The sequence below is a fragment of the Schistocerca piceifrons genome, chromosome 2 (assembly GCF_021461385.2).
Source record: "Schistocerca piceifrons isolate TAMUIC-IGC-003096 chromosome 2, iqSchPice1.1, whole genome shotgun sequence".
NCBI classification, from domain to species: Eukaryota; Metazoa; Arthropoda; class Insecta; order Orthoptera; family Acrididae; genus Schistocerca; species Schistocerca piceifrons.
This window is the reverse complement of record NC_060139.1, coordinates 87,325,995-87,351,519: the sequence shown is the minus strand read 5'-3', so window position 1 is coordinate 87,351,519 and position 25,525 is coordinate 87,325,995. Positions and strand designations below refer to the sequence as shown.

Below are 25,525 nucleotides of genomic sequence, written 5' to 3'. Positions count from 1 at the left end.
TTGGGCTGGGTGATGATGTGTGAGTGAGTCAGTCAGGGCATTGACTTGTGCACAGAGATAAACCTGTAAGCTTGTCGTACAGTGGAGCTACATTTGCATTACTCACGCGAAGGCCCTCGGTGCGACGTACTGGATGCGGTTGCTCATGAGGCGCAGGGATTCGATGTGCACCTCCAGAGAGTCGGCCTCGACCGCTTCGAGGCCCGAGTTGACGACGTCCATGTGCTCCACCACGCTGCCGCTCGGAAGACCTGCAAACACAAGTAGGAAGGCAACATGAAGGGGCTTCGTGTCCCCGTCACACCACAGGAAGTGGCTGTTGAGGAATAGCGTAAGCAAAATGTTCGCTTAACAGTTTTCTCTAAAACTCCGTTGTACGTAAGTTGTGTTGGACGCGTTTTCCAGTTGAAGAGCTTTTTTTTTGTGGTCGAATTATCTGGAACGAGGTCCATTCAGCTCAGACAGGCAGATTGAGAAGCTGCTATACGTAACGTACGCCACCAAAGTGGCGCCAGATCCAGAGGCTTGGAGCGGGCTGTGAGCCACGCGAATTATTATTATTATTATTACTTTGATTTGTTGTGCCCAATGAAGAAGCGTATTTTCACTTTCTTTCCAGTTATTTCATCTTGTCTCCCCAGTATCTTTTCATTCGATAAATAAAAAAAGCACTCCGTCGTCAGGCCACAAGTGGCCCATCGGGACCATCCGACCGCCGTGTCATCCTCATTGAGGATGAGGATAGGAGGCGCGAGTGGTCAGCACACCGCTCTCCCGGTCGTTGCGATGGTTTTCTTTGACCGGAGCCGCTACTGTTCGGTCGAGTAGCTCGGCCGCACCCGACAGCGCTTAACTTCGGTGATCTGACGGGAACCGGTGTATTCACTGCGTCAAGGCCGTTGCCTATTCTTTAAATACGTATCTTTTTAAAATTTTGCATCGATTCGGAATTTTGCCAATTAAGCTTCTTAGCAAGACTCTGTGCTTGAATTAGGTTCCTAAATTTCGTTTTCTATGTTAATTTCAATTTTTCCTAGATTTTCGTTTACTTCACGTGACCACTTTATAGGGTTCTTCATAGAGCCATTAAATAAAGGTATTCCACAATTCCTATTAGAAAAAAATGATTCGAATGGCTCTGAGCACTATAGGACGTAACATCTGAGGTCATTAGTCCTCTAGAAGTTAGAACTACTTAAACCTAACTAACCTAAGGACATCACACATCCATGCCCGAGGCAGGATTCGAACCTGCGACCATAGCGGTCGCGTGGTTCCAGACTGAAGTGCCTAGAACCTCTCGGCCACACCGACCGGCTCCTATTAGAAACCTGTTGCAAATGATACATAGTAAATAAAGATTAGATGAGGAATGTATGTCAGGAAATGCATCGTACGGATATTAAATAAGTTTTTAGATCAGATCGCTCTCAAATATTGCGCTTCACATTGCGCACGGTGGAGACAATGAACTCTGAGGTGTGTGTTGTACAGAATCCCGTGGCTTGGGCAATGTTTCGACCTGTTGATATACTTTTCGGGATGTGAGGTCGTGGTCCAAGAACTTTTCTGTTCCTTACGTTTCGTCCAGGCTGCGCTGGACTTCCTCAGAGGCGCTGTTCCGCTGAGTCGGAGTCATCCGGTCATGAAAGCCTTCATTCTACAATGTTTCGAGTACTTGTCATCGTCTTCTCTTGTACGTGCCGAATGACGTCCTCTTCAAGGTGGACAGTGTGGCTCATCCGTGGAGCACCAAGATTAACCCACATAGTTGCGATCGTACCAGTTTCCCCCAGCCATTGTTTCTGTCGGACGGAAATGGTGCGTGGTGTCATAATTACAGCAGGGCCTGACGGCGGCTCCCTCTTCTCAGTTTATGTGCGGGGTAAAGCGGCAGATCTGAAAGTGGGCCAATTTTCATACATGTTTTACAAGAGCGTACTGGAAATAAATGCCTCCGAATTTTTTATCTGAAAACTCTAAAGGCTTTCTAAAATAAAAAATTTCTAGCATTCCTCAGCTTTATTCTTCGCAGCTACGTATTTATTTCTCAAGATATTCACCCTGGCGCAGAAACACATTTTTCCCAACGAGAGACCAGTGTGTTGATACCGTCACTGTAGAGCGTTTGATTTTCTTGACGGAGCCACAAACTCACCACTGTTTGCTCCCCTTCACCTCAATCAAATGTATTCTTTAAGTTTTGGAAACAGATGAAAATCGGATGGGATCGAGTCAGGACTGTGTGGAAAGTGTTCGATTACCGTCAGACCAAGGCGTCGGACGAGCGGGGTAGCCGCGCGGTCAACGGGCGTCTTGTCACGGTCCGCGCGGCTCCACCCGTCGGAGGTTCGAGTCCTCCCTCGGGCATGGGTGTGTGTGTCGTCCATTGCGTAAGTTAGTTTAAGTTAGATTAAGTAGTGTATAAGCTTAGGGACCGATGACCTCAGCAGTTTGGTCCCATAAGACCTTACGACAAATTTGCAAAAAACAAAGGCGTCGGATTGTTGCAGAGGTCGCAGCGTCGTGTGTGATCTGACATTGTCATAGTGAATTAGAGGGTCCTCCATGTGTAGACGAACTCTTCGAATGCATGTTTTCTGCTTCTGAGGGTTTTCTCCAATACCGACATAAGTATTGCAACGCACTGTCTTTCTCAGCCAGTTCCGGTTGGAAAAATGCATCATTTGTAGTGAAAAATCATGGAATATTGGTACTTCAGCCTCTATAGTTTCATGAAGTTCCAATAGGGGGCGACGCTATACGTATCCTTCAAAATGGCGTCTGTAGTGGAGATGTGTTTCAAGCAGAGAACTGTCATTTAGATTTCTTATTTCGGCAGAAATACAGTGCAGTGTCACCGCTAGGTGGTAGCCTTTAAATCGACCGCGGTCCGTTAGTATACGTCGGACCCGTGTGCCGCCACTATCAGTGATTCCAGACCGAGCGCCGCCACACGGCAGGTTTAGTCTAGAGAGACTCCCTAGCACTCGCCCCAGTTGTACAGCCGACTTTGCTAGCGATGGTTCACTGTCTACATACGCTCTCATTTTCAGAGACGATAGTTTAGCATAGCCTTCAGCTACGTTATTTGCTACTACCTAGAAAGGCGCCATATTCAGTTACTATGAATATATTCTGAACAGATAATATTGTGAATCATGTACCGTCAAGAGCGACGTTCATCATTAATAGATTAAAGTATCAAACTAATTACGTCCGCTTTCTGAATTCTAATTCCTTGTCATGTTCGAGACCTCACGTCAGTATAGTCCTTCCCTCCTCAAGCCAGCCTGCGTGAGCTAAAACGCGCGCATTTCGGCCTCCACTAGTAAGACGGTGTTGGCTCTTCTGCCAACATAACATACAGAGCTTCGCATACATTCATAGGCGCTTGCAGAATATCTACGGACACTTAACAGTGAACGGATGGACGGTGAGTCTTTCGCTTTAGGCGAGGCGTTCCTACTATCGCAACAAGCATGCGGAAACCGATCATTTCATTTCGCGGAACCTGTCCGATCTCCCTCACGTCGGCCGGCAGCGCACAGCTGTGACTCGTGCAGTATTGGAATGTGCGTATAGCCTCATTCTAAGTGATGCCAGCGAACTTCTCCATCTCCATGACAACACATCGCGTCATCCCCCAAGTCTGCCCATCTGAGAGGAGCTCACAAAACTTCATTGGACCGTTCTGCCTCATTCATCCTACAGGCCGGATCTGTCACCTTCCGACTTTCATCTGTTAGGTCCACAGAAGGGCGCACGCCGCGGGAAGCAGTACGTGGACTCCTGCAGCAAGACGTAGGGTCCAGCGTCGAGCCATGGAGTGGTACCATCCGGGCATATAGGTCCTCCCAATAAGGTGGCGTACGGCCGTCGTATTGAAAGGAAATAACGTTGGAAAATAGGCTTTTGTAGCCTTTGGGTTACCCTAGATGGGACACTAACATTCAAAGAACACCTGACGAAAACTGCAGCGATACTTAAAACACGCAACAACATATTGCAGAAGCTCTGTGGCACTACTTGGGGCTCCACAGCATCTAACTTAAGAACATCCGCACTCGGCTTGGTGTATCCAGTGGCAGCATACTGTGCCCCAGTGTGACTCAACAGCAAACACACACACATGGTAGGTAGCCAACTTAATGGAACAATGCGTATTACATCAGGCACAATCAGGCCAACTCCTGCAGTGTGTCTGCCCGTTGTCAGTAACACAGCCCCTCCTAACCTGCGCCCAGAACACGCTCTGGTTAGAGAATTTCAAAAAATCGTGACCAACCCTCAATTACAAATCCATGCAGATACTCACGACATCCAAGGAAACCGACTCCGGTCCAGGCATACTCCACTAAAGACCGCACAGGCGCTGCACCAAACCCACTTTAAAATAAATGACCGATGGAAGGGGGAATGGGAGAGCAGAACAGCAGTAAACTGGCGCAGTATACCATGCATCTTTAGTAAACCACAAGGATTTGACTGCCCTCGCAAGGTTTGGTCACCTCTTATTCGCATCTGAACCAACTGTGGAAGATGCACCGACTCCTATTACAGATGGGATAAACTTCCTTCGGCCGCTTGCGATTGTGGCGCTGAGAGACAGACGGTCAAACACATCGTGCAGAAATGCCCAATAAGGGCATATGAGGGTGACCCACAGGATTTCTTAATGGCGACCCAAGAGGCGATTGACTATGTATATTTTCTAAGCTGGACGTTGGTTTTTGATTGCCCTTTTTTGAATGTAAATTTTTCTAATTAGTTGTGTCCTTATATACAGACTGTTATTTATTGTTCTGTTTAAACATATGTGATTTTTTTAAATCGTGTTGTGTCTGTAATTTTTACTGTGATGTTATGAGTCATACGCTAAATAAAATAAAATAGGTAGTCAAAAGAGTGGGGAATAGTACGTTATATTCGAATCCTAAATAAAAACAACCTTCCCTCACAAAAAAAAAAAAAAACAAAAAAGGTCTAGCTTTACTTATTGGAGGCCCCTCGTAATTACGTTAAACACCGCCATATTACACTCTATAAATCAGAGCCCTCTAGCAGAAGAGTGTTGCAACTTGCGCCAGTAATTCAGGCAGTTAGTACGAGTAATGTGCATGACATGCAATGTCTCACCCAATAACGAGAACGGAATAAAAAATTCAGAGGCATTTCTTTTCGGTATGCTCTAGTACATCCAAACGGCAAGTTTCCAGGAGTGAATCACTCATAGAAACTTTGCTTATGAAATCCTCCCCACAACTTCTATAACTGACCGTTATAGGTCACACACGTGACTGTCACCTAGGTGACTCTAGAACTGTAATCACCTATTGCTGACGGTATTTGTGAATTTTGCTGCAACCTGACAGATCGCGTGTAATGTGTCATTGGATTTATTTTAATCCTAAGCAATTTTTCGGAGTTTCCCGTTTCTGTCTTTGAACGATTCTGTCTTCGATCTGCCACCGATTATCGCGGAATACGATGAGTGTAGTAATACCGTTATAATTTTTCCTTTTGTGGTACAGATGTTTCTTGTATCTGTTCCAGGCGACTTCCTATGTTCTTTGTAGTTTTGCAGTTCTTTTTTTGTAAGCTTCCCGACTTAGGACTACTGGTTTAATTTCCCCTTGCCATAAGGGTTAGACTACTTGGAAGATTTTGCTCTTCAGTGTAAATGGTCAGCGACGTGATTAATGGCTGACCGTTGAAGCTGTTCTGGTCCCTTCCATGTAGTGCTTCTTCTCACTTTAAATATTATTATTATTGGAAAATCATGGTTTGCTCACAGCTGTGTTGTCTCTACATTAAACAACCAATTTCACAAACAATCCTGTCGGAGGAAAATCCGCAACTGAGCATTATACCAGAATACCAGTGGTTGAAAATACCGAAGCACTCATAAGGTTCTTTTATGTAGAACACAACTGGTTTCGGGATCTTTAACGTCGATCTTCAGGTGTTATTAATTCGTGCTGTGACTCCGAGCGCCACGGTGGACTAGTATAGGACGCGGTGTATTACAAGACCGCGTCCTTTGCTAGTCCACCGCGGCGCTAGGGGTCACAGCACGAACTAATAACACCAGAAGACGGGCCTGTAAGAACCCGAAACCAGTCGCGCCCTAAATAAAAGAACCTTACTACTGTAGCGATATTTTCAACCTCTGGCAACCAGTTTTGTCGCACACGGCCCATCCTCAGGTATCCACACATCACTAAAAATACAAAAATAAGGTGCAAAAACAGTTTTAATATATTATTCACCTATTATAAGCTAATGAATACTTATAATGTGACATTATATTCAGATATATAGATAAACCATTACTATTAACAAGGATCATGTCATAAACAATAAGTTCTTCCATAAGCAAGAATCGAGGACGCAGGTAATTGACGGCAATCGCTGCTTGTAAGAGTGGATCGACAGGATCCACTGAAGTGTGGGTTCAGTGTTAAATCACAAGAACCTGTGAACAGCCATAGCATCCAGAACCACCGTCCTATAAACATAACTCTCCCTTCACGGTGAAACAAGGTGCAGGAATTAGCACGTGCCCAGAACACGACTATTGATTCTTGGAATCATGGTGAAACGTCGCCTAGTCTGACCAGTCACGGAACTCACTGGCGCACTCAAACGGTAGGTTACGTATACTCAGAAAATCTCATGACGTGATTCATGCCCCTTGCTATAACGGACTACCCAGAAATGTGGTGGACGTATTCTAGTATTGAGTAGCCTTACCTGGGATGAAACTGAATCATCTGTACCCTGCTCTCGCCTCTTGCTAGTGAAAGACTGTAGTCTAATATCTAATGTTGTGCATTCGCACAACATCCGTAAAATTTGAGACACTAAATAGCAATGTCGTCAGCCTCGTTCTCGTTATAACGTGATGAGCACTAAAAGTTGTCTAAAATTTAAAAAAATATTAAGATACTAACCCAATCATTCAAATTCTTCGCTGACATTCACCACTACCACTGAACTGACTTGGCTTCCTCATCTTCGCAGCTTAAGTGGAACTGCTGGCAGCACCTCAATGCCCTCCGCTGCCTGAGCTACACCATCTGGGGTGCAGATCGCTCTACGCTGCTGCAGCTATACAGAGCCCTTGTTCAATCCCGCATTGGCTATGGGAGTCTGGTTTATGGTTCGGCGGCGCCCTCGGCGTTGCGTTTACTCGACCCAGTGCACCACTGTGGCGTTCGACTAGCGACGGGAGCTTTTACCACGAGTCTGGTGACCAACGTCCTTGCGGAGGCTGCCGTTCCTCCATTGCAGGTTAGTTACATTGGACACGTTCATAGTTCTCTTGCACATCCAAATTACCATCTCCTTTTCCCACCCATAGCGATTCATCTCCTGCATCGGCGGCCCAGGTCAGGGCTCACAACTGCAGTTCGCGTTGATCCCTTATATATGAACAGGAGTCGTTGCCTCTACCAGTTATACTCGAAGTCCAATCGTGTACACCTCCCTGGTGTACACTTACGCCGCGGCTTCGCCAGGACCTTTCACATGGCCCAAAGAGCTCAGTTCAACCTGCGGCTCTCCAATGTCACGTCATCTAGATTCTTGACACGCACAGAAGCCATGTAGTGATTTACACCGATGGATCGATGGCTGATGGTCACGTCGGCTTCGCGTATGTCCATGGAGGACATGTTGAACAGCTTTCCTGGCCCATTTCCTGGCCCCACGGCTGCAATGCTTTACTGCAGAGCTGGTGGCTATATCTCGTGCTCTTCAGCACATCCGTTCATGCCCCGGGGAGTCGTTTCTTCTGTGTACTGACTCCTTGAGCAACCTTCAAGCTATCGACCAGTGTTAACCTGGTCGTCCTATGGTAGCGAACATACAGGGGTCCATTTATGCCCTGGAACGGTCCGGTCGTTCAGTGGTGTTTATGTGGACCCCAGGCAACGAACTTGCTGACAGGCTGGCCAAAAAGGCTACACGGAAACCGCTTTTGGTGATCGGCATTCCAGTAACTGACCTGCGTTCGTTTTTACGTCGTCAGGTTTTTGAGACGGAATGGGATAGTCTCAGTACGCACAACAAACTGCGTGCCATTAGGGAGACTACGAATGTGTGGCAGTCCTCCATGCGGGCCTCTGTGGTTCTCTGCCGGCTCCGCATCGGCCACGCTTGGGCGACCCCCGGCTACCTCCTGCGCCGTGAAAACCCGCCCGGTTGACAGTGGCCCAAATTCTGGTGCAGTGTCCCACTTTGACTGCCCTGCGACGAAATCTTCGGTTACCGGACTCGTTGCTACCAATTTTATCTGACAATGCCTCACTGGATAATTTAGTTTTACGTTTTATTCGTGAGGGTGGGTTTTATCATTTGATCTAAATTTCAACGCATGTCCATTGTCCCTCTGTGTCCTCCATCCTAGTGCTTTCAGGGTGGACGTTTTAAAGTGTTGCAGAGTGCCTGGCTTCTCCTTTTTATTCTGATGGTCAGCCAGCCATGGTGTTGTTCTGTCATTTTAATCTCTTCCACCTGTTTCTTGCTTTTCTGTGATTCTCTTCTCCCCCTTTTTCCATTTAAGTGTTTGTTGCTCTTCCGTCGGTCGTGTGGTTTTTCATTTCTCTCCATTTGTGCTGTCAGTATTGCTTGTTTTATTCTCATCCTTGTGGCATTGTGCTGGCCGGGGTGGCCGAGCGGTTCTAGGCGCTACAGTCTGGCACCGCGCTACCGCTACGGTCGCAGGTTCGAATCCTGCCTCGGGCATGGATGTGTGTGATGTCCTTAGGTTAGTTAGGTTTAAGTAGTTCTAAGTTCTAGGGGACTGGTGACCTCAGAAGTTAAGTCCCATAGTGCTCAGAGCCATCTGAACCTTGTGGCATTGTTTTATTCGGAAAAAGGGACCGATGACCTAGCTGAATGGTCCCTTACCCCATCTTTTAAACCAACCGACGATACCAAAGAAGACTAACAGGTGGTATCGCTCGTAAACAAAGAAGTGCGGCACTAATGGTCATAAGTCTGACTCACAGGGCTGTGTCACCGAAATCTTGAAAAACTGAATTGTCAGACCTTCAAAATCGATGCAAATTATACTCAGAAAGCCTATTTTCATAGTTGCTTGAAGCGGTGATAAGTTTGTACTCTAAAGATATTCTTCCGCGAGCACAATCGCAGAGACAATGAAGACAATATTAGCCTGGTCACAGTACGCACAGGCGTACTGAAGCAGCCAGACTGGAACATGAAGAAGTTCTAACATGTCACAACATGCTAAGTATTCTCAGTCACCAGCTTCACAGTTGTTTGTAGAGTATTTATGCAGATGTACATGCAGACACTACAATCTGTGTGGTAGTTCACCGCGAGCCGTGTCAACCCTGGTAGCTGAGTGGTCAACGCGACAATGTCAGTCCTAAGGGCCGGGGTTCGATTCCCGGCTGGGTCGGACATTTTCTCCGCTCAGGGACTGGGTGTTGTGTTGTCCTGATCATCGTCATTTCATCACCATCGACGCGCAAGTTGCCGAAGTAGCGTCAAATCGAAATACTTGCACCCGGCGAACCGTGTACTCGACGGGAGGCCCTAGTCACACGACATTTACATTTATTTTACCGCGAGCCGTAGAGTTTCCTCGGCAGACCTCCTTCGTATCCCACTCAAGTAGCTTGGAACCCTCGATCCTAATACGTCAAGGTACCCATCACAGCATCGTCTCCTTTCCTTTCCTTTTTGGTGAAAGATGGTATCATGCACTATACGAGCTATGTTATTTGTTGGATACATTTTCCCAGTAGCCAGCAGAGCACTAAGAGAATCCGAACGATGAGGATACTTTTCTTCACTTAGACATCTGCTTCAGTGCCTACTCTATCGACCACAGCCCTGCTTAGTACCCCAGCATCCAGCAGGCGACCTTTCACACACTGCCACTCCATCGCTCACAAAGTTTTGAGTAACTCTCCGAGGACACACGTGATCGCCAGATCACCTGGCCTCCAACTAAAGTATGATACCTGGCAAGACAGCGAGCCATGAATCCCATTCCGATTAGTCTAAGTGTTGTTGGCGGCTGTACTGTGCAGTTATCGAAAAGAATGGCTCCCCAGCGCATTCGATGTTACATGTCTTTTAGATATGTGCTTCTGATTCAGCTACTCATGAGTGTTTATACACCCGTTAGTAATTATTGCCGACACTGCAGTCTTTTTCTAAACTTCAACAACAGGATCATTTTCAGCTCCTCAATAATGGCTTGCAACTTAATATGATAATTTCTTTTCTATCCAATCCATGATTCAGTTTTTTTTTTACGTCGTTGTAGAACGTTTCACTATAATTAAGACAAGCAGGAAGTAGAACGGGAAACTCCAGGTGTAACATGAGGTAAGCGCACATTTCAGGAATTTATAATTTTGAACAGTGCTGACGTGGATGCTGGATAAATATTTACTATTGACTAGATGTAAGGCAGCTCCTTATGCGGAAAGTCTGACACTTCCTCACCGACTCAGCCAAAATTATATGTCCGCTGGACTATTTTAACATAGCAGTATCTCCTTCGGTCACATAAAGTATACCATCTTCCATCAAATTAAACTGATTCAACACTGCAAGCTGTGACATAGTCAGAATAAAGTTTTCAACAATCCAGGAATATGTTCATGAACTGAGGACACTACAACTGAGGAGACCCCAGCCCAAACATGTTGCTGCCGGAAGGTTCTTGCTAGTCACACATACATGTAGTGCTAGCTGCAGCTTCCTTTCGTTTACACCACCGCGAATCTTCCCAAATGAAGAATCAGTCCGTTGAGGAACGTTTTGAAGCAAGCGCTTCTGTCAAGAAACTTGCGTGACCTCAGCTGACTATTGTAAGAATTATCACGCATCATTCGATCTGTCCGGGCTGATGCAGGACTGTTTACCCGTGGTAGTATTTTGTGATGGTTATAGCTCTCAAGCCAGATTAAAGAAAAATATTTTTAATGGTTTATTTTACTCTGAGATTCTATCATTGTCTATTTTTACTGGACTTCAGAAAAAGTTTTCGTACAACGTTAATGGGTCTTTTACACATTACTGCACTTATTCATATAGCGTAGTGATTTTATCATCGAACCATATGGTTCAAATGGCTCTGAGCACTATGCGACTTAACTTCTGAGGTCATCAGTCCCCTAGAATTTTTTTTTTAATCTTTATTTCATCATTATCATGTTACAATGTAACCTACTACCTAAATACATTAGTAGGTCCTATATTTTACTATTTCTAAGTTCTATCTGCAGCTATTATGATGTTTAACACTACAGGTTTTTCTTACTACACTCCATCACCATTATGGGGGTTAATCTACCATACTCAGTAATCTATGTTACTGTTTGTCTAATATTCTTTAATTTTAGCTTGTTTTGTTATGATACTACTTGCTAATGGTTGTTATTATTATGACTACTCTACCTGCAGCGTTACAAGTGTGCCAGAATAGATACAAACCTACTTTTTGGCCATTCCCACTGAGCTAATCCCAGTGGGAGTGCCCCTGGCACTGGGCTGGCCGGTGACGTATTCGCTGCAGTTCTGTACTATTTCTATTATCCTAGTTTGCTCTTATAACTAACCTTATGTCTAATGTCATGATCGGTGCATAGTCAAGTCCGATGGTGATGCACTACCCCCCAACCTATTCCGAAAACCTGGCGGATTCCAGCCGTGAGGCGGCTGGCCAAGTCCACGTCCCGGCGGAACAGGGGGGCGTACGCGACAAGTTATTTATCGATTGTTACCAAGATAGTCTCTGAGGACTTTGCTCGATATTTTCTTTGTTAGGTGGTTCAGGACGTTGAATGTGTTTTCGTGCCTGAGCAAGTGGTACGTGTCGTTGTTCGGCAATTGTTCCCTAAGTTGTTGTGCAACATCGTCGAAGAGGGGACACTAGTACACCACATGGTCTGGAGTGCCCAGCACTGCTCCACAGTCACACGCTGGTGTTGCCCTTTTCCCGAACCGACAAAGATATGTCGGATAGGGTCCGTGCCCAGTAAGAAAGTGCAGCAATCCCCTTGTTGGTTTGATGTAGGTGAGTTCTAGCCGTTCCTTTATGTTGGGAAGCAGTTCGTGTGTTCTTCGGCCAGTTTCATCGCTGTCCCAGAGATTTTGCCATAATTCCATGCCCCTTCTTTTGATGCTTTGTTTGTCCCCTACATACATCCCCATAATTTCCTCTATTTTTTCCCTTCGATTTTTCTTTATCCAATACCAGGCGGCCTGTTCCCTGATTTTTATGTCCAGTGGACATAGCCCCATCAGTACTGAAAGTGCCCCTCCTGGAGTTGTTCTGTATGCGCCCACTGAACGTAGGAGCATGTTTCGCTGCACTCTTCTTACGGCCACGGCAGGCATGACCCTCGTGAGCCTGTGTGCCCAGACCGCTGACCCGTAACCTACTATGGATGTGAGAATGCTGTTATGGTATAATTTAATAAGATAAGGTGGGAGGTGGAATCTTTTATGTCCTATTCCTATTAGGTTATGTAGTACTGTGAGTGATCTTTGTGTTGCTGTGTCTATATGCGATGCATAGTTCCACCTCTCGTCGACGATGACACCGAGATACCGGGCTTCACGGCGCCTGAGGACTGGTAGGCCATTTATTCTTACGGTAGGATTTCTTGTGAGTTGGCCTTTGAGCAGCAGGTAAGTTGAATTATTGGGTGCGATAGTCATTTTAGTTTTGTGACACCATGTGGTCAATATTGTAATAGCTCTTTCTATTTTCGGTTCCAGATCTTCGCGGCTACGGCCGCCGACCCTAGAATTTAGAACTACTTAAACCTAACTAACCTAAGGACATCACACACATCCATGCCCGTGGCAGGATTCGAACCTGCGGCCGTAGCTGTCTCGCGGTTCCGGACTGAAGCGCCTAGAACCGCTCGGCCACAACGGCCGGCGCCGCTGAAGCACGTGCTATATTTTTATGTACGCTGATGAGCCAAAACATTATGACTACCTACTGAAACGTGTATTTGTCCATGAGCCGTGGTTAAAAAACAAAATGCTGTTTTGAAGAGCGCGCCGCAGCGCGTTGTGTGAAGCAGTCGCTCTCCGTTTCTGGCGGTGGCGCCGCTGCGGCAATCGCAGCTTTGGTGTCTCCCTCTGCTGGGAAATCGGAAAGGTTGCCTGTTCACGTGCATTTAAGGGACGCTATCAGATCGGAGTTTAAGCTGCTGCCAGCCCGGCCCCTTCGAGGGGAATTTAAAATAAATAAAAGAAAAAAAAATCTCGTAGTTGGCCAGTCGGAGTAAGGCTAGGTCAGTCTCGCGTCACCAGTTGCTGGTCTGTCTTTCGTTCGCATTTGTGCGGCAGTTAGTGTCTGTCTGTCGTCGGAGTGCGAGTATGTTTGTCGTTTGGATTAAACTTTAAGCCAGAAAATGAGAGTCTTGTCACTCCGCCAGTAACAGAACTCAGCTAGTGGTCGCCCGGTCGGGGCTTAGTTCCTGCATCTGAGTCTGCGCTTTAGGGCGCCAGTCTGCTCGAGTTGCTCGGGCAACGGTCATTGGCGGTTGGATCGGTCGCTTGGTCGGTCGCGCACTGAGACACGAGATGACTTGTCCGCCTTGAGCGTCGGCGCATGTGAGGTCCCCACGTAAGTCCAGTGGGCCGCGCCGTATAGAAAGGGGTAGTGGCTTCGCGGTTGACACGAGAGCAACAGGTGTGAAACCACGACATTGGGCTGGCCGGGGTGAGCTGCGACGCCGTGAGACGGGAGATCGGCGCGCCTTCCTGTGTCCGTTGAAGCGGCTGGCAGCGGATGGTTCGGGAGAGCGTTGGGGGGTGTTGCGCCAGGTCTTCGCCAGAAATCGCATTTATTAGAAGTTAAGTGATTCGAGATATGTTGTTTCATTTACTTGTCAAATTCTACTTGTTTTCTCGGTGAGGTCACCAACCGCTTTGTTTTGGGGTCGTACCAAAATTCCTCTCCGTTTGCCCACCCGCGGGAAGGTGTTTATTTGTTAATTGGGTGGTCCGTTTTTCCCTTGTTTAGTTGGGGAGGGTTACAGCAATCTGCGGTTCGGGTTGTTCCGTAATCCCCCTGTCAATCTGCCATACGTTAATAGCTGCCTCTGTCATGATTGTCGGATTCGGTGTTAACGAATTTATAGAATTAAGGTGTAAAGGCTGAATTCCTGTAATATGTTTTTATCTTGCCTATCATCTTGCGAGGCGGTATATGTGTAACGTAGAGCATGTTGTATATTTTATGTAAGTCTGAATTTCATGGGTTTTATGTAAATAGTTATTTTATAAAGTTGCCACCCTTCCACCGTAAGAGTCCTTTTGAAAACAAATTGCACTTTCGGTGGCAAATAATTTCTTAGCGTGAGTGTTTGTACCATTTCCATCCCTCTTACGGGGTGCGTAGTTAAAGTGTTTGTGTGAGTTGTTAAAATTTTTTAGTTTAAAGTAATCTGGTGTGTGGCAGATTTGCACCAGTGTAATCTTTCAGACGTTGTTGTGAGCGGTCGTGACTACGACCGTGTTGAAAGGGAGCCGCAAGCTTCTAGGCCGGAAGGCTCATACTGTCAATATTGTTCATTCTGCCTCTAATTAAAATTGTAACTTGATATTTCGAGGGTGCTTTTGTGCTTATGAATTTTAAATCTGATTTTGAAAAGACTTTTATGAATAAAATTCACATTTGTTAAAGGTAATTTCATTTTCATCAGTTACTCCCTGGCAACTACTTCCACGCTCACCTAGTGTGATTAAATGTGTTAATGTTCATGATGAATCGCTAATAAATAAAGTAAATTCTTTAAGAAACGGTTTTTAAAGCTGTGTTTTTTCTTTGAAAAACAAATTTATTGACTCTTGTAATGTTTGATGAAATAATAGGTTGTATGTTCGAGTGTAACAGCCGCTAGTTTTGGCCACTTTCCACAACTTAAACTACCTGTCCTGTCCTGCGGGTTAAGCAGGGCGTCTCAAGAGCGTTTACAGCGTTATGGGTAGTGCCTTCCCAACATCTCAGAATTTTGAGATCTCTCCCCAACTGAGAATGTTTGCGCGTTGTGGGCAGTGCCTTCGACGCAGCTTAGGGTTTTGACGATGTAAGGCTCCAGTCGGGCAGTATTGCAGTATTGTACTGCATCCCTCAGGAGGACACCCAAAAATTGTATCAATGAATGCCAAGTCGAATAGCTGCCTGCATAAGGGTCAGAGATGGGCCAACCCGTTACTGGCTTGCTGAGTTTGTGAAGTTCTTTTCTTGGATAAATCATCAAATTTTTCTGAAATTGTAATCATTTTTTGTATGTACACGTACATCTTATATCTTCTGATTTTCGTAAAATTGCAGATAATTCCTTCGTGGCGCGTGGAGTGGTTTTTTTTTTTTTTTTTTTTTTTTTTTTTTGTAGTTGAGAGTATTTGAAAATAGGCCATCACTCAAAAGCACATCATTTTGTTGAACAGAACTCACATTTGGGTGGTAGTTTTAAGATTCAGTCTTCGCCGTGAAACTGGACAAGTAAACTAGAGTGTTAAATGAATCTAGCCTCATATTGCCATTCATAACGTAACAGCATGAAAACGTAAAACGACAAATTCTGGTGAATCGGAATTATTTTCGCCACAGCAGCTACATCGGTTCGAGTTACACAACAGTGATTGGCGACGCCAGAATGTGACTTGTTGACAATCATAGACGTGGTAAATATTAGCGAATTCCTAACCTGCTCCTATTTCCTGACATACACAGACTTTAAAAATACTTTGAAATCAAAAGTTTCTATTAGAAACGTACCGTAGCAAGGTATTACGAAACGAAGGTACTGCTTACATCTGGGTTTGGATTATTTACCCCATCAGTCAAAAAACTTTCAAGACAAGAGTAGTAAACAGTACAAAAAAGTTAAAAATGACGTTTGTGGTGCTTCAAGTGTTCTACATAGTCTCCATATATTTGAATACAGCGCATAGAAGTTTCATAGAATTATGCGAAACTGTCTTAAGTCATTCTTTGATATAATCAACTTGCGCTTCAAATACGCACCTTCTTCGGGAATGGCGTACCATCAGACACCCAATCTTCATTTTGTCGTTTTGTAACAGGTACTCCGCATATGGCCGTAAAAATTTATCGAGTATTACTTTACACGTCAGCTTAGTAGTAGAATATTAAATACGCAAAATGCATGCCGTTTGGGGATTTTTCGAACTAGTAATGTTTTAGTCAACTGGTCGGTACCATTGTAAAATTAATCTCGTATTCAGTCACAGATAAGGACCGTCATTTGACCTTACAATATTCGCATCTCGGCCTGCACACGCTACTGCTAACAGTGATTTGACACCGACAAAAAAAAATTATATTGAATCTGTTACACATTGGAAGAGAAAACAACGTTGGAAACTCAAGTGCACAACAAGGAAATTGTATACAGCTGAAAGTGAGAACAACGAAAATAAACCGACAAGTTCTCTGCTGTTTCACTGAAAATGAAATTAGGGCACAAAGAGACCACGGAAAATTATTCCAAAGGAAGTCGAGAAACTGAAAATATTGCTCAGACGATAGATAGCTTTAACAGAAGAGTCTGTCCCAATTTTACGTGTTTTACGAAAAAACCAAGAATCAAAAGACCGTCATGCCAAAATATTTTCAATATGACCTACTACATTTCGAACAGATATTTTCTTTTGTCGATGATGTAAATATTCCCTAAATTATTTTGTTGGTTCATTTGTGGCAGATCTCTACTGAATAAAGTGGTAACGGAAGATTTGTGACCTTAGGTTTCCGTTTTATGAGAAATGCCTGGTTTTGCTGGTCCGGGTGAGTGAACTCACAGAAAGGCGAGCATCAGAAAACACTCATCAGTGGATTGAAAAGCCGTTTCTTCACTTTTTCGAGACAGGTTTCGTTTTTTCCAAACAGTACATCACATGAATAACGTATGCGATTCTGTAAGAAGTACTCCGACCTTTGGGCTGATTCACTGCAAAATGGAATAGAAATGATGTTGGGAGTAATATGAAAGGCAATAACAGATTCTGCAGGGCGGGATGTCAAAAGAATCGCGAGAGGCGATATTGTAAGGAGAAGAAAATGTCTGAAAACGGTATATCAATTCAGAGATGTAACGCAAAGTTTCTGCCACAGGGAAATCGAATGACTAACGACAGGAGAAAAATGTCGAGATATGAAGAAAGACAAAGAGTGGCTCCTCTATTTTCGTGAAGCGGGAGAGCAACCGAAGTACATCACGGAAGAACCCAGAACAAAACAATAATTTAAGGAATGGAAGTTGTTATGAATCTGAGTATATCAAATGGAGGAGATGTGCAGGAATATCCCGTCATTTTATGTGGAACAAGTGAAAGAAACGATGCTCGCTACTCAAGAAACTGCGGCTGCGTTCGCCGACCCAAACGCCTATTTTTATGACAGAAGAACACGAAGACTGTCAGGACTATATAAAGCCAGCCGAATGGCTGCAATTACATGGAGTAAAGAGCCAGTGGGAATTACGTGAAACAGAAGGCTTCCTGAATTATAATGAAAAGTATTCGCTTGTGAGGCCTGTACGGAATCACGTGATCATTGCAGTACTGCTGCCAGAATAGCGCAAAAATGTACTGTAATGTACAAGACGACTGCGAAGCCAGCAGCCAATAATAATTTCGTGTGGCTTGACGGCCTGGAGCAAATCTTTCCATTGGACACCACTTTGGCGATACGCGTGTCCCTTAACCTACCCCAGTATTCCAGCCAAGGCAAGAGGACCTACAGTTTAACCTGTAATTCGAACCGCATATCGTTTCAGGTGTATCTTCATATCATTGAGAGATGATTGCTAGGCAAGCCGTGATCCTACAGGATTCTATCCGATGACCTTTCGGCTTCGAAGCATGCAAATTACCACAGGACCACCAGGCTAAACTACCAGTAATTGAAAAAAATTAAGGTTTAATCGCTCACTGTGACACTATATCACCAAGAACGTGCAGTTTAGTGCAAATGAATCAGTATGACATAATAAAGATAAGCACATCTCAAACTTTACAAGCTGATATTTTCTGCATGGTCACAATTGCACCGCTAACTGGGAAAGGCCACAACATTGGAATCACGGATTTACTTCAAACTTCGTTCACCATTAGTGGGCCATTAACGCAACGTAACGTGCAATTAGTATGGGGCACTCTTCTGGCAATTCCGAGAAAACCGCAAGAGAAATTTTACGCCTCTCTTACGCAACTTATGTATCTGTGCAAAGACATCCGTCTTAGGGAAGTAGCTGGCACGCTAGGTCACCGTGTTCGGTCAGAGGGTTAGCTGCCCTCTGTAAGAAAATAAAATGAATCAACGAATCAACGACGAACTTGAATAGGTGTCATGGGACGTCCACCCCGAGCAGTTGCAACGATCAGTTATGAACAAAATGAGATGTGGCGCTGGTCGTTGTCGCTGAGCGGTTCTAGGCGCTTTAGTCCGGAACCGCACTGCTGCTACGTTCGCAGGTTCCAATTCGGCCTCGGGTGTGGACGTGTGTGCTGTAGTTAGGTTTAAGTAGTTCTAATTCTAGGGGACTGATGGCCTCAGATATTAAGACCCAAAGTTCTCGGAGCCATTTGAACCCTTTGAGATCTGGGGGGAAAAATGCGGTTAGCGACTGAGCATTGTAAACAGGTCGTGGAAGAGGAGGCGGTTCGAATACCCCTACCGATTAATTTTTCAATTCTGGTCACATTATTTAAATAACAACATTTGAGAGGTAATATAATAAAAAAAAACCACGTGCATATTCAGGAAGTTGTAGTGAATTACATGTGTTATTAAACGCTTTACTAATTGAAATTAAATTTTTAAAGGACGAGGGGCATTCTCGGAAAGTCTAAGTCAGACTTCGATAAATAATGATGCTAATGACGTTATTCACAATCCGCAATATAATAAGTCACAATTTCCCAGACCACGAGAGTAATGTAGAAATACACGTCGGATGTGCTCAACACACCACAGGTTGCAGGATGGTATTTGTCGTATAGACATGGAAAACATAAATTCATTTTCATGAAAATACAGCTGTTTCTTTTCATTATATTATCTCTCAAACGTCATATAAATCAAATAATGTGACTAGTGATGAAAAAGCTGTTAAAGAAAGTAGACGGTACTCGGATTCGAAACACTGTCTCCAACACGACCCGACAAGCAATGTGCGAACGCTAAACGTTCGATCACAATGAACTGTTAGGCACTTTCGCACAAATACATCTGTGCACATAACAGAGGGGTGTAAAATTCAATCGCGATTTTTTCGGAATTACCAGAGTAGTACACATTATGTTGTTTTAATGGCCTACTGAAGGCACACGAAGTTTGAAGTAAATAATTTATCTCATCGTCGTGGCTTCCCCTTGTATATGGACTACTCCTGTCAGTATAGACGACACATTTGCGGTTCTAGGCGCTACAGTCTGGAACCGCGCGACCGCTACGGTCGCAGGTTCGAATCCTGTCTCAGGCATGGATGTGTATGATGTCCTTAGGTTAGTTAGGTTTAAGTAGTTCTAAGTTCTAGGGGACTGATGACCTCAGAAGTTAAGTCCCACAGTGCTCAGAGCAATTTCAACCATTTTGACACATTTGCATTCACGCACCCACACCGCAACATATGAGCCTCTGACCAGGGGAAATATAAGTGTTAAAGACTTGCTCTTGCCACATGTAATTGGAGGTACTACCCAACATAAAGATAGGTGGTTTGTAATACACTACTGGCCATTAAAATTGCTTTGTTTGCTTTTAACATATTAGCGCAGCGATGTATGGAGGTTAACCAGCCACTATATGTGTGCTTCCTGGATTATAATAAAGCATTTGACAAAGTTCGTCATGATCATCTCATAGAATTGTTAGAAAAGAAATCACTTGATAAGAAAGACATCCGCATTATATATAACCTCTACTACAATCAAACCGCAACCGTGAAGGTAGAAAATGAGTTATCGAATGATATAGAAATAAAGAGGGGTGTGAGACAAGGTTGCGTTCTCTCACCCTTATTGTTTAATATGTATTCAGAAGACATAATCCAGGCAGCTCTATCAGATGAAATAGCTGGCATTAAAGTGAATGGGCTAAACATTAACAATGTTAGGTTTGCTGATGACACTGCACTACTAGCTGGAAACCTCAAAGATCTACAATTACTTCTTGACAAAGTCGCAGAAAAAAGTGAAGAATTTGGCTTGACTCTTAACGTAAGCAAGACTAAGTTCATGGTGATATCTAAAACACACCAACAAGAAAATCTTACAATCAATAGGGAAAGAGTCGATCAAGTACGTAAATTTAAATATCTCGGAACAATTGTAAATGAGGAGATTGAAAGCTCAGAAGAAATTAAATCGAGAATAGGACAGGCCAGAAGTATCTTTAATAAAATGAAAAATGCATTCTGTTCGAGAGACATTTGTTTAAACTCAAAAATGAGGTTGCTAAGATGCTATGTATTCTCAATATTATTATACGGAATGGAAGCGTGGACATTGAAAAAGAAGGACATGAACAGTTTAGAAGCTTTTGAAATGTGGGCATATAGAAGAATACTTAGAATTAGTTGGGTGTCGAGGATTACTAATCAAGATGTCCTAAGAAGAATGGGAAAGGAAAAAGAATTAATTAAAATTATTAAAGCAAGGAAGCTACAATATTTAGGCCATGTTATTAGGGGAGTAAATTACAAAATATTGCAAATAATACTAGAAGGGAAAATTTGTGGGAAGAGAACGAGGGGTAGAAGACGGACATCCTGGATTGACAATTTAAAAAATTGGTACAACTGTTCAACGTCAGAACTCCTTAGATCAGCCCAATCAAGATCAGAAATTGCCATGATGACAGCCAACCTTCTTAGAGGAGACGGCACATGAAGAAGAAGATTAAAATTGCTACACAAAGAACAAATGCAGATGATAAGTGAGTATTCAATGGACAAATATATTATACTAGAACTGACATGTGATTAGATTTTCATACAATTTGGGAGCATAGATCCTGAGAAATCAATACCGAGAACAACCACCTCTCGCCGTAATAACGGCCTTGATACGCCTGGGCATGGAGTCAAACAGAGCTTGGATGGAGCGTACAGGTACAGCTGCCCATGCAGCTTCAACACGGTACCACAGTTCATCAAGAGTAGTGACTGACGTATTGTGACGAGCCAGTTGCTCGGGCACCATTGACCAGACGTTTTCAATTGGTGTGAGATCTGGAGAATGTGCTGGCCAGGGCAGCAGTCGAACATTTTCTGTATCCAGAAAGGCCCTTACAGGACCTGCAACATGCGGTCGTGCGTCTTCCTGCTGAAATGTAGGGTTTCGCAGGGATCTAATGAAGGGTAGAGCCACGGCCCGTAACATATCTGAAATGTAATGTCCACTGTTCACAGTACCGTCAATGCGAACAAGAGGTGACCGAGACGTGTAACCAATGACACCCCATACCATCACGCCGGGTGATACGCCACTATGGCGATGACGAATACGCGCGTCGAAAGTTCGTTCACCGCAATGTCGCCAAACACGGATGCGACCATCATGATGCTGTAAACAGAACCTGGATTCATCCGACAAAATGACATTTTGCCATTCATGCACCCAGGTTCGGCGTTGAGTACACCATCGCAGGCGCTCCTCTTTGTGATGCAGCGTCAAGGGTAACCGCAGCCATGGTCTCCGAGCTGATAGTGCATGCTGCTGCAAACGTCGTCGAATTGTTCGTGCAGATCGTTGTTATCTTGCAAACGTCCCCATCTGTTGACTCAGCGATCGAGACGTCGCTGCACGATCCGTTACATCCATGCGGATAAGATGCCTGCCATCTCGACCGCTAGTGCTACGAGGCCGTTGGGATCCAGCACGGCGTTCCGTATTACCCTCCTGAACCCACCGATTCCATATTCTGCTAACAGTCATTGGATCTCGACATACGCGAGCAGCAATGTCACGATACGATAAACTGCAATCGCGATCGGCTACAATCCGACCTTTATCAAAGTCGCAAACGTGATGGTACGCATTTCTCCTCCTTACATGAGGCATGACAACAACGTTTCACCAGGCAACGCCGGTCAACTGGTGTTTGTGTATGAAAAATCGGTTGGAACCTTTCCTCATGTCAGCACGTTGTAGGTGTCGCCAACCTTGTGTGAATGCTCTGAAAAGCTAATCATTTGCGTATCACAGCGTCTTCTTCCAGCCGGCCGGTGTGGCCGAGCGGTTCTAGGTGCTTCGTTCTGGAACAGCGCGACCGCTACGGTCGCAGTTTCGAATCCTGCCTCGGGCATGGATGTGTGTGATGTCCTTAGTTTAGTTAGGTTTAAGTAGTTCTAAGTTGTAGGGGCTGATGACCTCAGGTGTTAAGTCCTATTGTGCTCAGAGCCATTTTTGAGCCATCTTCTTCCTGTCGGTTAAATTTCGCGTCTGTAGCACGTCATCTTCGTGGTGTAGCAATTTTAATGGCAGTAGTGCAGCTATACTTATTAGCGAGCAAGTGATGTAAGAGATTGATAAAGCGTTTTCACTACACCGTCCTCGGTCAGCAATAGAAATATCTGAATCTATACCCGTTACATCCTGCATTTACGGGTGTTGCGGTCACATCTTATTAATCTGCAGAAGTTTTTAAAGTTCTGTTAGTGAAGTGCACTTGGAATGAAGAGTCACTTTTGTGCAAGGGTGGGATGCGGCGGTGAGTAGCGGGAGTGTGCAGGCTGATGACAGCTCAGATAAAGAACATCAAAAGTCAAATATTTTATTGAAACTCGTCAGACTGCACTTGTAGCGCTACTTTACAGCGCGGCGTTCACGGCCCCTCTCGACACATTCTGAGGATGGCATATCATCAGCGGCAACAGCAGTTGATGCCCAATGGCCATGGATATCTACACCCAGGAATGGAGCTCGCCCAGCGGCACTCTCCATGACTGCCCCCGGACGGTGCCAGTGACGTCAGACTACTTGTAGCTGATGCCAGCCAGACTCCAGTGTCGAACTCCACGTATGAGAGTGGCAGCGTGTGGTACCAGGGCGCCCATACCAGCACAGGAGGCTGAGTGACTATACAGTCCCGATCCCAATCTGCTGTCCTCCATGTCAGGAGTCTGGCTGCTACTGGAGCGAGCCTCGAGGTCACCCGCCAGAGGAGAGGCCCCAAGTACAGGAAGGCGAATGTGGTGCTAGAGAATGGTGCAGTGGTAGAGGCTGGAACATTTTGCAGGTGTCCCATATTTCTCTGAGGCCTAGTACAGCCCTCTCGTGTAGTGGCGCCTGGCGGAGGGCTGATGCCTTTGCTGAACCTGCGGCTAGCGGCCAACGTGCTGTGCCGACATGCTGCCTCCTGTCACTTTGAAACAAAACCCGTGGCCCACCGATGCAGGAACAGCTTGGCTCGTCCTGTGAGAGCCTCGTCTTACCAGTGCCCTGACGAGATTGCGGAACTTGGCCTAGTCAGGCTTGCGAAGCATAACAGCTCTACTGGTGCAGCCGGCATGTCGACGTCTTAGCGCCCGTAGCTGCCTATGGTTGCTTCAGTTGGTGCTGCTGGCTTCTGCAGTAACGTCGAAAAAACGGTGGAGGTACTACAGTACACTTGCAATGTAACAGACAAAATACGAGGTGTTTTTAACTGGAATTGAAGTACTTTATGCGAAGGAATCTCGCTGAGTCTTGATTTCAGGTAATTTCATCTCTTTGGTGACATTAGAAACTTTCTTGATGCTGCTGTCTTAAACAAGTATTTTATGAACCAGTATTTCTGTAACATCCCAGTATAAGGTATTAGTTTAAGGGAGCCAATGTTATTCTGATACATTTTCCGTCAGTCGAAAAGATCCTCCACATAAACTAAAAATATATTCCACAAGAGAGAAGTAATGTATATATAGCGAAAGTCGATATACTGAGGTTTAATAGCGTTTCCGTTATGACAGGTATGATCATAGGCTTGGAGCTATCCTAAGTTCTTTTGCACAGCAGTAGGCTGTATGCCAATAGCGGATTTCATTCTCTCCCTATCTCTTACAATCGTCAAGAACACAAACACTACACATCAGTCATCAAACCCACGAGCACAAATTACTTCACTCGAAACACCATACAAGAAAGTCGGCCGGCCGGAGTGGCCGTGCGGTTGTAGGCGCTACAGTCTGGAACCGAGCGACCGCTACGGTCGCAGGTTCGAATCCTGCCTCGGGCATGGATGTTTGTGATGTCCTTAGGTTAGTTAGGTTTAACTAGTTCTAAGTTCTAGGGGACTGATGACCTCAGAAGTTAAGTCCCATAGTGCTCAGAGCCATTTGAACCATTTTTCTTTTTTAAGTCGCCAAAATCGAGTCAACTGAAAGGATTGTATCAGGGTATTTCCAAGGCGCTCAGATGTTGTAGCCCTGTTATGCTATGGTAGTCGGTCCAGGCAGTTGCTGGGCTTCAAAATGGTTCAGATGGCTCTGAGCACTATGAGACTTAACTGCTGTGGTCATCAGTCCCCTAGAACTTAGAACTACTTAAACCTAACTAACCTAAAGACATCACACACATCCATGCCCGAGGGAGGATTCGTAGCTGCGACCGTAGCGGTCGCACGGTTCCATACTGAAGCGCCTTGAACCGCTCGGCCACTCCAGCCGGCAGTTACTGAGGGTCTGGGAATGGGTTCGGCCTGAAGAGGACTGGATTATCCGTAATCCTTCTAATCCGTTGGTTTTAGAAGGGAAGAAATTTACCCAACACGCCCATTGTAGAAATGGTGCTTAATATCCTGCCAGGGGGATACACTTTACAGCAGAAGCAGGTCAACGTCCAACGACAGTGCCTGCTTTTTCCAACCATTTTCTGACTCTCCGAAAGGTCTAAATAAAATATTTTTGGTTTTCAGCTGCGTCAGGTGGTTAAAGTCCCACGAGCTTTCGACCGAGCTCTCCACGGCCATTGCCAAGCGGTAAATGACTGCCTTCCGTCAGTGGCCTCACCGTTACATAGTAGTCACACTGCTGGCCGTGACCCCATAGGTATTCAGTTCCTTTACAAATATGGTAATGTTTTCTACCCATGTCCGTCGAACCCTCTACAACTTCGCGATGGCTGGGTCACAAGGTGTACTGAGGTGCAAAGATTATTCTTTAAACTATTTTCTGGAGCTATAGCAAGCGGCTGAGATGGCAACTCGTGATGCCTCTGGGGCAAAGTTTATAACGTAGTTATCATTTAGAAGGTCTCAAAGGAGTGTTCCTCCGTAATCAGAAGAGTTTCATTTCATGGGACAAAGTATTGTAAGGTGCGTTCCCTTCCACAGGCGTCGCCTGACACTTAGTTATTTTCCTGCTGTTCTCTGTGAATGTTGTGGTGTAATGAGTGTGGACTTCTTTGATGAGTCAACAGTTTGGGGGAAAGGTGGAGCCAGTAGCTAGCAGTACTTTACGGGCTCAGTGACGGAGACATACTTGCTAGTCTTAATTGTGGT

General features: G+C 45.0%; 1 protein-coding gene across 1 annotated transcript in view; it reads right to left on the bottom strand.

The window, feature by feature from the left end:
• Positions 1-25,525, bottom strand: part of LOC124775167 (chaoptin-like) — a 152,164-nt gene that overhangs the window by 115,925 nt on the left and 10,714 nt on the right. The window contains exon 2 of the mRNA XM_047250007.1: positions 107-251. Coding sequence (XP_047105963.1) covers positions 107-251 — 145 coding nt within the window. The remainder of the gene's footprint in view (positions 1-106; positions 252-25,525) is intronic.